At 50.4% G+C, this 12,057-nt stretch overlaps 1 protein-coding gene across 1 annotated transcript; it reads left to right on the top strand.

Moving 5' to 3' along the window:
• Positions 1 to 3,281: 3,281 nt before the first annotated feature.
• On the top strand, positions 3,282 to 5,521 carry LOC109750778 (uncharacterized). Its single transcript, XM_020309730.4, has 2 exons — positions 3,282 to 3,589; positions 4,209 to 5,521. Exons 1-2 carry the CDS (start codon positions 3,530 to 3,532, stop codon positions 4,947 to 4,949), a joined length of 801 nt encoding a protein of 266 aa, XP_020165319.1. The 5' UTR covers positions 3,282 to 3,529; the 3' UTR covers positions 4,950 to 5,521.
• The last annotated feature ends 6,536 nt before the right edge of the window (positions 5,522 to 12,057 follow it).

Below are 12,057 nucleotides of genomic sequence, written 5' to 3'. Positions count from 1 at the left end.
ACGGCAAGGGATGAGCAGCCAGCCAGCGCCCTCGAGCGTGTCGAGGCCGTCGCCTTCAAAGCTTTTGCGTCGATATTTCCCTGGCAGAATTGTCTCCCGTTGCCATCACATCACAGATTCCAGTTGCTACTAGCGCAGCTTTGGTACGTGCCCAACCAACCACGCGAGGCTGGACCCTGCCGGACAATCAACAAAACTCCGTAACCTTCTCCCCAATCGTTCGAAAAGTGCTCCGACTCATCATCATCACACTAACCTGTGATCGCCCGTGTGGGGAACGGAGGGACAAACATCAGTCCACGGCATGTTGGTCCGTCCGGAGACGATCCAAGTCGCCACACGCATGATGGTTAACTGCATATCTGCTGCCGCCTGGCCCGGCCCGGTCTGCACGCTCTCTCAGACTTCTCACGAATTTACGGCGACGACGATTTTCGCGGAAACTACTCCGTGACATACGTTCACCGCGTGGCACGAGTTATACTTGTCACTGAGGCTAGAATGCATTCATTCAGTTGCTGGCACGGCAGGGAGCAGCGATGACATCTCATCTCAGAGGTCGGTCCACGCCGATGCGAACCGGAGACGGAGAAGCACAAGCCTGCGCGTACTGGCGTCCATGGACGGGTCATTTATCTCGTGGCGGTGCACGTCACGGCCCACGGTCGGCAACGGCGACGGCAATGTCGTCAGCTGCGTCTTCCCGCTGGTGCTGGTCGACTCGCCCATGGACGGATGGGCAGCGGCAGCGACTTGTCAAGCGCGTGCGTGCCCGCCGCCCATTCACCTCCGCTTCCTTTCCCTCCGAGAAAGGTCTCGCGCATTTCTTCACGTCATTTTCGGCTGAAATCCGAGCGATCCATCCAATCCACGGAGAAACTTTTGCCGCACAACGAAATCGACCAGAATACACACATAAAGTAGCATAACATGCTCTTGTCCAAGTGGCATTAAGATTAGCATTATCTATTTTTGCAGCTTGCTGATCAGGAGATGTATGTAGCTAGCGACATCACAGGGTTAACACAAGCAAAGAAGGGGCACGCTTGATTTGGCTGCACACACACAGGGAGGGTTTTTGGGGAGGCAGGCACGGCATGTGGCTGGCCCTGCAATCCGGGGGGTCGCTAGATGTATACAATAATAAGTATCTGACGAAGTGTGTCATTAAGGTTAACGGCTCCACTGCCTCCTCCCTGCTCCCCGCTACTAGCTTCCATTAAGAAAAAGAGAGAGAGAGAGAGAGAGAGAAAGAATCAATGCAGCGGCATGTGAATAAAGAAGGCGCAAAGCGGCTTTGGTGGATGATAGTATCATGATTGAGTGGCGGCAGAATCTTTTCAAAAACCCACACTTTCTGCCTCTTTCCAGTTTTATAGTTCCCCCTCTCCTCTGTTCGATGCATGTTGGGAACAGCAAACAGAGCGTCCATTGATCCCACGCAAATTCATCAGCTTCAACAAACAAACCAAGCTGCTGCCCTATTCTTTTTGCATTATTTTTGGATAAAGCTGTTCGTATGTGCTGTTTTTAGTAGCAGCAGTTGAATTCGTAGGGCAGCATTATTGGCGGTGGCAGGAGCGGAAGGCCTGGAAACGAGCAATAAGTAATCCAAAGAATGGAAGGTGGCAAAACCGATGGTGCAACCGATCCAACCTAAGCATCATCAGTACACCCAATGATCCAAACAAAGAACAAGAATTGACGTACACTACAGTTGGCAGCTATCACAGGCTCGTTTGTTTAATCAGACACCCTACACGAACACAAGGAAACCACACCCTTTAGTGAAAGATGAGGTGAGGGCAGCTCAACTGCCAAATGCTGCACCGCACCGGTGTTGGGTTAATGCAAATGTAAGCACGGTACGTATACTTGCACCAGCCAAAGTCAAGGGAGGGAATGCGTGACTCCTGCAGCAGGCCAGATGACCGGGAAAGTGCAAGTGCATTCCGTGCTATATACGGAGGAGCACTTCTGAATTTGTCATATCCCACAAAAGGTGGATTAACTTGGGGATGCCATTCTTAGTTAATTACCACTTGGATGCCTGCTCAGCAAGCATTTAACTTCTTTGGAAATTAATCTCTCTCTTCCTTAAGCAATGCTACCAAATAAATACTCTTGACCAACATTTTTTTTCATCCTACCCGCAAAAAGAAAAGAAAATTGTTTTCACCCAGTACTAATATGTGTACCAAATGCATCCCTTTGCTTTCATCTTCATTGTTGGGTCATCCACTCATCCTCTCCTTCCGAGTTTGGACTAATGTAATAAGGCCTTTTTAATGCACATGTGCTTAGATGAGATGCTAAACACATTAAGAAGTTAAGAATTGAAGTCTTCAATCTATTTTAGCTAAGCTTCTTTTATTTGTTTATTTAGCAACTAGAGTAAACTCTTTCATGCATCGATGAGCTTCCTTCATTTGTGTCCTGCATAGGTTCGCGCATTCGGCATTGTTTGTTCTCAGGGCACCAAAGTGCTCTCTTTCCTCTTTAAATGCTATGCCATATTAATTTTTTTCGCTTATGTGACATGTTTAGCATCTGCACACGGTGAAACACTAGCAAGAGTCTAATGTGTGTTACTACTCTACTCCCAGCACACACACAAATGAGTAGCCTTAGCCTTCATCAACCGTTAAAAAGATTATAGAAAATAAAACTAGCCGTGACATATATTTATTCGAATTGGCTTAGCTATAGCCGCCGCCTAAACCTGTGAAGCACGGAGAAAGCGTAACCCAAAGAGAAACGCGCCGTGGAGCTAGCACTATACTAACACACGCGGGGCTAGGGGATCAGGACCACCACAAAACACAGTGCAAGTGTTGCAACTCAAATCAAATCAAGTGGGGTGGGGTGAAATGTCCGTTCGTCCAAGTAGGGAACACGTGCCCAAACCCCCAAGGAAGAAGAAGGGTTTGGGTGCACCGCGCCGTGTGCCCCATGCATTTTGCCTGCCCCTTCACTAACCATCAGACCACAAACCTGAGGTCACGGAGCAGGAGGCTTAATCAATCAATTAATCAATCCGGCACTTCGCTTTCAATCCCTGTTAGTAATCAAATGCGAGGGAGGGAATTGAAGGCCGCTTTGCGAATAACGCATCTGCTGCTGCTAATTAAGCCCGATCAATTAATTAATCCGGGGTTTAGGAAGAGCGGCCACCATACCACCACAGACACAGAGAGGAGAGGGGGAAGACGACTTGGTTTGGTTGGGTCTGGCGGCCCGGGTGGACGGCTGACTGACTTGGGACGATAAGAACGAGACACGCGCACTCGGAGGGAGAGACCCCTCCCATTCCCATTCCCCTTCCGTTCCGTTCTACTAAACCCCTCCTTCGTCTACTTCTAGACTCCCAGCACCTGCCCGCCTGCCCATCCGTCCATATATCGCTTCTTCCGCCGCTCCGCTTCCCTTCCACGCGCACCAACCGCCGCCTGCTCTTCGATTCCCCCGAGGCCCCAGCAGGAGCAGCAACCCCTTCTTCTGCTTCTTGTTCTTGGTGCGGTGCGCGGGCATGGCCATCGACCACGAGTCGCCCTTCAAGGAGCTCCGCCTCAAGAACAGGAGGATCATGGTAATTGACTAACCCACCCTCCTCCCCTTTCCCCCTACCTAGCTGCGATGGCATATCGCCATTCCTCTCCTCTCCTGCTTGATTGGTAGTAGTAGTAGTAGTTTCTTGGCTCGTGTGCGCGTTTCTTTTTGCTTCGTCCGGGGTGGAGGAATGAGGGGAACTGGTTGCGTTACTGTTGCATCGGGCGTGCGGATTGCTGTTCCTGCTGCTGCGGGAGCGGGATCAGTTCGTGTCAATCCTGTGAGGAATGACGGTCAAAGCATTGATTGATTCCTGAGGTTTCTCTGCCTTGTGCGTTAACCCCGGCCACCCACCCTTCTTCTCCCCCGCCCCCTGATTAACGGTGGCGTTTCTGTTTTGGTTCTGCGTCCTCTCTCTGCTCCAGCATTTGGATTGGATGCCCTGGAATTTGGTACCAGTCCTAGCCTTTATGTTTTCTTCTGTTTCTTCTCTTTGGTTGATTGATTGATAAGTAAGTCGTACTAGATTTCTGGCAATCTTGTCAGCGTTCAGATGAGATCGATTTCTTGAGGTTCCTTTCCTGTCAGGATGCCAATGTTTCCATCGCTGAACGTTTCTTGTTGAACTGACCAATCTTTCTTGTGGTTGTCGTGCGCAGGGAGGCGGCGCCCCTGAGCCGGACGAAGAGGAGGCGGAGGCGCAGGTGGCGGCGGCGGCGGGGGAGGAGGAGCAGTGGCCGCAGTGGCTGCGCCCGCTGCTGTCCGCGCGCTTCTTCGCGCAATGCAAGACGCACACCGAGTCGCACCGGAGCGGCGAGTGCAACATGTTCTGCCTCGACTGCGCCGCCGGGGCGGCCGCCGGCGCGGCGGCGCTCTGCTCGCTGTGCCTCGCGCACGCGCACCGCGGCCACCACACCATCCAGATCCGCCGCTCCTCCTACCACGACGTCATCCGGGTGTCGGACATCCAGCGCTTCATGGACATCGCCGGCGTGCAGACCTACGTCATCAACAGCGCGCGCGTCGTCTTCCTCAACGAGCGCCCCCAGCAGAAGCAGCCCGGCAAGGCCGGCGGCGGCGCCGGCGGCGCCAACCTCTGCGAGGTCTGCAGCCGCAGCCTCCTCGACAACTTCCGCTTCTGCTCCCTCGGCTGCAAGGTCGCCGGCTGCTCCTCCGACGGGGGCGGCAACGACAAGGCGAGGATGATGCGGGCCAGCAGGCCCGGCCGCGCCAAGGGCTCGTCGGACTCCGAGGCGGCCTCCTCCTCCTCTCCTCTGCGCAATGCCGCCAGGCAGAGCTTCACGCCGTCCACGCCGCCGCCGCCTCCGCCTCCAGCGGCCAAGCGGCGCAAGGGCATCCCGCACCGCGCGCCGTTCGGCAACCTCATCATCGACTACTAGGCGCGCACCACCCCGCCATTGACAAAGCTGCGACCCACACGCCCAGTTGCAGAGTGAATGGAGCGAGAAAGCGGCCACCACTTCGGTGCCCGCCATTGCCTTCGGTTGTGCTTCTCGATGTGGATTCCACCATTAGCTTTTCAGGGAGAAAGCAGGCAGGCAAGAAAGGGAGGTGGATGGATGGAAACACAGCTGAAAAAGCACCAGCCTTTTCTTACTGCTTATAATCATCATCATCATCACTAGGACAGAAACCAAAAATTACCACACCACAGAGAGATTACTGTATATGATTATGGCCCTGCTCTACTATTTCTACCACACTAGACTTGAGTTTTGTGATAAATGTTTTGAGGTAATACCAGGCAATGCGCCAGTGGTCAGCTAGCTAGAGTAATAAGCAATTGCCACTTGTTAATCAGGTTTTGTGATAGCTTGTGCTTTCTTCATCTGTAAATATGGAGTGCTGGGAGAGGATGACTGCTTGTTAGAAAATATGGTGTTGCTCAACCTTCAATCTTCTTTCCATATGGGTCAATGGCCAGTTTCTGGATTAATTATTATTATTATTATTCATCTCTCTTGTTGATCCTTCCTTAACTGCGAGGCATCTGCAAACTTGCTTGACGTTGATGTTGGCAATTAGCTGACGCTGTCACGTTAATGCCGCCCCCTACAAGCAAAGCCGCACAGCTTGCGTTGATGCACGGGCAGCACGAATGTGACGGCCTGATTAATTATAATTATCACTACTAATTAATCGGCTTCTTGTTCTTGTTCCTGTGGCTGCGGTTGCGGCATTAAACTAAGCTGAATTTGAAGGCTTCTGATATGATGGCGATTCGCCGGTCGACCGAGCAGCCGTATATTATTGCTGAAGCCGACGCGGAACGAGAACGAGAATTGTTTGCACCCAAGAGGGGAGATACCACATTTTTCTTCAATTGAAACCAAGTAATCGCACAAGCATCTTGCCATCTCCGTAGTGCTGCAACTTTGCATCGACCTTTGCTGCCGCAAGAATCGCCCGTCTTTGGTCTCGCTGTCTTCAGAGAATACGGACACATTGTGGTAGTGTGCGTTGCAAATTGCAATGTGTTTGTGTGAATTGGAACGAACATTGGGAGGTAGCAGAGACTTTTTCTTCTAGTTTTATATATGAAAGCAGCAACGAAAGCCCTCTTTCAGTGGGGTGGATATCGACGTTGATTGATCAAGACGTGGATTGGGCAGAAAGATGCTCTGCGTTTTGGGATTTGGTTGGTTCGTGCCGATCTTTGCCGAGTCAAAACCAGGAACGGTGCAAAATCGAGCGGAAATGTGATGCATCGGGCATGGGGCATCGTCAAACGACATGATTTTGGGTCTGAAATTCTCTGCGCTTGCTCCTGCTAGTCATGCCTTGTGAACTTTGAATACCATGAAATGGCCGTAATGCTCCTCCTCGGAGGTATGTCCTGTGAAGTACGAGTGCCACGAAAGTAAGTACAGTAGGATTCTGGAAACACAAGAGTAAAAGAAAATGCTTGATTTAGTAAGAAAAAAAGTTTGATTCGGATGTTACGGTTGTATTGAAAGGAACTTGGCGCGGATTTTATTTAGAACTGATGATACACCGGCCTTGGATGTGAGCCTCTCACGCCAATGCCGGTGGAGACACAAAAACAAGTCCCTCACATAAAGCTGGTTTCGTTTCTATGTGACCACGGCCATATTCTTCTGCACCTAAAGCGTAGGAGTTTACAAACAATAGTTGTTTATGTTTCTTGCAAGCAGTAGTTATTTAGGAAATCACAATTATTTTTGGTTAGCAAAAAATGGTGAAGTGAACACCGGCAAAAGAAGAAAAAAACGCATGGTGAAGTGAAGGAAACATTTGGTGCCGGTGGATGTGCGCGTAGCAGCCTACGCGTGCGAGCTGCTGCACGGGTGAATGTCCTAGTCAGCACGCCCCACGCCGTACGCCGGGTCCACACGCGTGTGGGTGGGCCGTCACTTCGAAGTGTTACAGCCCCATTTGCTGGAGCGGGCGCGTGTCGCGCGGGCGTACGTGCAACGCAGCAGAAGGCGGCTTCGCTGCCAGCGGGGCTTTGCGCTAGCCGCCGGCCGCCGCCTTTGCTTAACGCTCCTTCGTTCCTAACGCTAGAAGATGCTCGTCGTGCAATCGGCATCGGATGGCAGCTGTGGTGTGGTGTGGATTGATAGCAACGGGGCGACGTCATCCGATGCGTCGGGGTTTATGTGGGCCGGAGGGGTGGACAGGGCCGTTTGGTCGGCAGGAGCAAAATACGTTGCCTGCTCGGAGACAGCCCACTGATTTTGAGGAAAATTGATTGGCTGGCCTGCCATCGGATCTGCCACGTGTACATTAATCACACCATCCAGTATAGTAAGTTGATCCGTCGTCTCCGCAGCGCCTCAAGCCCTGCACGGCCCGTCACGACAACTGGTCATCTCCCACTCTCTCCCGCAACACTCGGCGAGATGGTGACATGCAGCACCTTCGCTTTTGCTTGTGTATCCAGTTACGCCCTTGGAACACGGTGACGACACAACCCGCCTTGCAACACCGTCTGCTGCCACGACCACCTCCTTGCAGCGCTGATGAGATACTGAAGTTGAGCAAGCGCTGCATTCCACCATCCTCGCCGCCGGCGAGATCCAGAGTTGCATCACCATGGGAGGCACGGACAAGCGATGCATTGTAGCGTTCCCGTCTGTCGACGATATCTACAGTTACAAAGCCATAGGCAAGCGCTTCATTGCAGCATCCCCACCGCCCCGATGAGATCCATTGTTGCAGCGCCACCAGCAAGCGCTGCATTGCATCAGCTGCTACTCGGCGAGATTTGCAGTTGCAGCGCTAGTCAACGGTTACAACACCACACGAGATCTTGGGCTTCCAACATCGAGCGTTGCGTTGGAACATCGCCTCCGGAGATCGCAGGAAGAAAATGACGCCTCAGGTGCAGCGCTCTCTGCAACGCCAGGTGCTCCCTGTTGGAAACGTAGTAAAAAAAAAAAGAAAATAAATCACCCTATGATCAACTAGGAAAACTATGAAGATGCGATAACGGTTTAGGTCGGATCGTTACCAACTCCGAGTTGCAGCGAAAGAAGACAAGCCGGTGTAGATCGTACTTGAAGTCTCTCCTACCTTTCATGAACGATCCCTCGAACGGAAGGCCAAAAGCACGACTTCTCCACAGTTTGCAAGCGTACGATCTTCACGACCCGACAATGCTTCACCGTCAAGAGCTAATCGCTGTCAGAGAATTAGATGGAGGAAATTAGAACCACACTTGGCTTCTAATTATGAGGATTAGGGAAGATCTAGATCTAGCTCTAATTGGATCGACTAGACCTAGAACTAGAGAACTAGAGGAGGCTCCAAAACTTGTGTCTTCATGAAGAAAATATGCCCTAGAGGCAATAATAAAGTTGTTATTTTATATTTCCTTATTTATGATAAAAGTTTATTATTCATACTAGAATTGTATTGACCGGAAACTTAATTACATGTGTGAATACATAAACAAATACCGTGTCCCTAGTAAGCCTCTACTAGGCTAGCTCGTTGATCAAAGATAGTTAAGGTTTCCTAACCATAGACATGTGTTTTCATTTGATAACAGGATCACATCATTAGGAGAATGATGTGATGGACAAGACCCATCCATTAGCTTAGCATAATGATCGTTCAGTTTTATTGTTATTGCTTTCTTCATGTCAAATACATATTCCTCCAACTATGAGATTATGCAACTCCCGTATACTGGAGGAATACCTTGTGTTCTATCAAATGTCACAACATAACTGGGTGATCATAAAGATGCTCTACAGGTATCTCCGAAGGTGTTTGTTGAATTGGCATAGATCGAGATTAGTATTTGTCACTCAGAGTATCAGAGAGGTATCTTTGGGCCCTCTCGGTAAGACACATCATAAGCTTGCAAGCAAATGACTAAGGAGTTGGTCACGAGGTAATGTATTACGGAACAAGTAAAGAGACTTGCCGGTAACGAGATTGAACTAGGTATGGAGATACCGACGATTGAATCTCGGTCAAGTAACATACCGACGGACAAAGGGAAATACGTATGTTGTCATAACGGTTCAACCGATAAAGATCTTCATAGAATATGTATGAGCCAATATGGGCATCCAGGTTCCGCTATTGGTTATTGACCGGAGAGGTGTCTCGGGCATGTCTACATAGTTCACGAAACCGTAGTCCGCACGCTTCACGTTCGTTGACGATATAGTATTATATGAGCTATATGATTTGGTGACTGAATGTTGGATGGAGTCCCAGATGAGATCAAGGACATGACGAGGAGTCTCGAAATGGTCGATAGATCAAGATTGATATATAGGACGGTGGTATTCGAACATTGGAAGTGTTTCGGAGGGTACCGGGTACTTATCGGGTCACCGGAAGGAGTTTCGGGCACCCTCGGCAATTTTATGGGCCTTATGGGCCATGTGAGGGAACACACCAGCCCACAAGGGGTTGGTGCGCCCTCTATAGGGCCGGCCTATGGGGAGGGAAAGGAAAGGGGAGGAGGAAAGGCAAGTGTGGAGTTGGACTCCCTCTTCCTTCCCTCTCCCCCTCTTTCCTTTCCCCTTGTTCATACAAGGAAAGGGGGCGCAGGGCAAGGTAGGGGCCCTAGGGGCCAGCGGCCAGCCCTAGGGCGCACCTGGCTGCCTTCCCTCCCCTCCCACCTATATATACATGGGGAGGGGTGTTGGAAATATGCCCTAGAGGCGATAATAAATTGGTTATTATTATATTTCCTTGTTCATGATAATCGTTTATTATCCATGCTAAAATTGTATTGATAGGAAACTCAGATACATGTGTGGATACATAGACAACACCATGTCCCTAGTAAGCCTCTAGTTGACTAGCTCGTTGATCAATAGATGGTTACGGTTTCCTGACCATGGACATTGGATGTCGTTGATAACGGGATCACATCATTAGGAGAATGATGTGATGGACAAGACCCAATCCTAAGCCTAGCACAAGATCGTGTAGTTCGTTTGCTAAGAGCTTTTCTAATGTCAAGTATCATTTCCTTAGACCATGAGATTGTGCAACTCCCGGATACCGTAGGAATGCTTTGGGTGTACCAAACGTCACAACGTAACTGGGTGGCTATAAAGGTGCACTACAGGTATCTCCGAAAGTGTCTGTTGGGTTAGCACGAATCGAGACTGGGATTTGTCACTCCGTGTAAACGGAGAGGTATCTCTGGGCCCACTCGGTAGGACATCATCATAATGTGCACAATGTGACCAAGGAGTTGATCACGGGATGATGTGTTACGGAACGAGTAAAGAGACTTGCCGGTAACGAGATTGAACAAGGTATCGGGATACCGACGATCGAATCTCGGGCAAGTACCATACCGATAGACAAAGGGAATTGTATACGGGATTGATTGAATCCTCGACATCGTGGTTCATCCGATGAGATCATCGAGGAGCATGTGGGAGCCAACATGGGTATCCAGATCCCGCTGTTGGTTATTGACCGGAGAGTCGTCTCGGTCATGTCTGCATGTCTCCCGAACCCGTAGGGTCTACACACTTAAGGTTCGGTGACGCTAGGGTTAGAGATATTAGTATGCGGTAACCCGAAAGTTGTTCGGAGTCCCAGATGAGATCTCGGACGTCACGAGGAGTTCCGGAATGGTCCGGAGGTAAAGATTTATATATGGGAAGTCTTATTTTGGTCGCCGGAAAAGTTTCACACTTTATCGGTATTGTACCGGGAGTGCCGAAAGGGGTCCGGGGGTCCACCAAGGGGGTCCACCAGCCCCGGGGGGCCACATGGGCTGTAGGGGGTGCGCCTTGGCCTATATGGGCCAAGGGCACCAGCCCCAAGAGGCACATGCGCTAAGAGATAAGATAAAGGGAGAGTCCTAAAGGGGGAAGGCACCTCCGAGGTGCCTTGGGGAGGATGGACTCCTCCCTGGCCGCACCCTTCCTTTGAGGAAGGGCCAAGGCTGTGCCCCCCCTCTCCCTTGGCCCTATATATAGTGGGGGGGAGGGAGGGCAGCAATACCTAAGCCCTGGCGCCTCCCTCTCCCTCCCGTGACACCTCTTCCTCCCCGCTTGCGCTTGGCGAAGCCCTGCCGGGATCCCGCTACTTCCACCACCACGCTGTCGTGCTGCTGGATCTCCATGAACCTCTCCTCCCCCCTTGCTGGATCAAGAAGGAGGAGACGTCGCTGCTCCGTACGTGTGTTGAACGCGGAGGTGCCGTCCGTTCGGCGCTAGGATCATCGGTGATTTGGATCACGACGAGTACGACTCCATCAACCCCGTTCTCTTGAACGCTTCCGCTCGCGATCTACAAGGGTATGTAGATGCACTCCTTCCCTCTCGTTGCTAGTAAACTCCATAGATTGATCTTGGTGATGCGTAGAAATTTTTGAATTTCTGCTACGTTCCCCACTAGTGGCATCATGAGCTAGGTCTATGCGTAGTTTCTATGCACGAGTAGAACACAAAGTAGTTGTGGGCGTAGATGTTGCCAATTCTTGTTGCCGCTACTAGTCTTATCTTGTTTTGGCGGCATTGTGGGATGAAGTGGCCCGGACCGACCTTACACGTACGCTTACGTGAGACAGGTTCCACCGACTGACATGCACTAGTTGCATAAGGTGGCTAGCGGGTGTCTGTCTCTCCCACTTTAGTCGGAACGGATTCGATGAAAAGGGTCCTTATGAAGGGTAAATAGAAATTGGCATATCACGTTGTGGTCTTACGTAGGTAAGAAACGTTCTTGCTAGAAACCTATACAAGCCACGTAAAAAACTTGCAACAACAATTAGAGGACGTCTAACTTGTTTTTGCAGCATGTGCTATGTGATGTGATATGGCCAGAAGATATGATGAATGATATATGTGATGTATGAGATTGATCATATTCTTGTAATAGGGATCACGACTTGCATGTCGATGAGTATGACAACCGGCAGGAGCCATAGGAGTTGTCTTTATTTTTGTATGACCTGCGTGTCATTGAATAACGCCATGTAAATTACTTTACTTTATTGCTAAGCGCGTTAGCCATAGAAGTAGAAGTAATCGTTGG

The sequence above is a fragment of the Aegilops tauschii genome, chromosome 1, assembly GCF_002575655.3.
Source record: "Aegilops tauschii subsp. strangulata cultivar AL8/78 chromosome 1, Aet v6.0, whole genome shotgun sequence".
Classification (NCBI taxonomy): domain Eukaryota; kingdom Viridiplantae; phylum Streptophyta; class Magnoliopsida; order Poales; family Poaceae; genus Aegilops; species Aegilops tauschii.
Note: the sequence above shows the minus strand (reverse complement) of the source record. Positions and strands in the feature narration are given on the sequence as shown.

Bases quoted from the DNA above. Each gene is read 5' to 3' on its own strand.
- LOC109750778 (XM_020309730.4), top strand. From the start codon at position 3,530: ATGGCCATCGACCACGAGTCGCCCTTCAAGGAGCTCCGCCTCAAGAAC. The intron at 3,590-4,208 runs GTAATTGACTAA...TGTCGTGCGCAG, and splicing joins TCAAGAACAGGAGGATCATG to GGAGGCGGCGCCCCTGAGCC.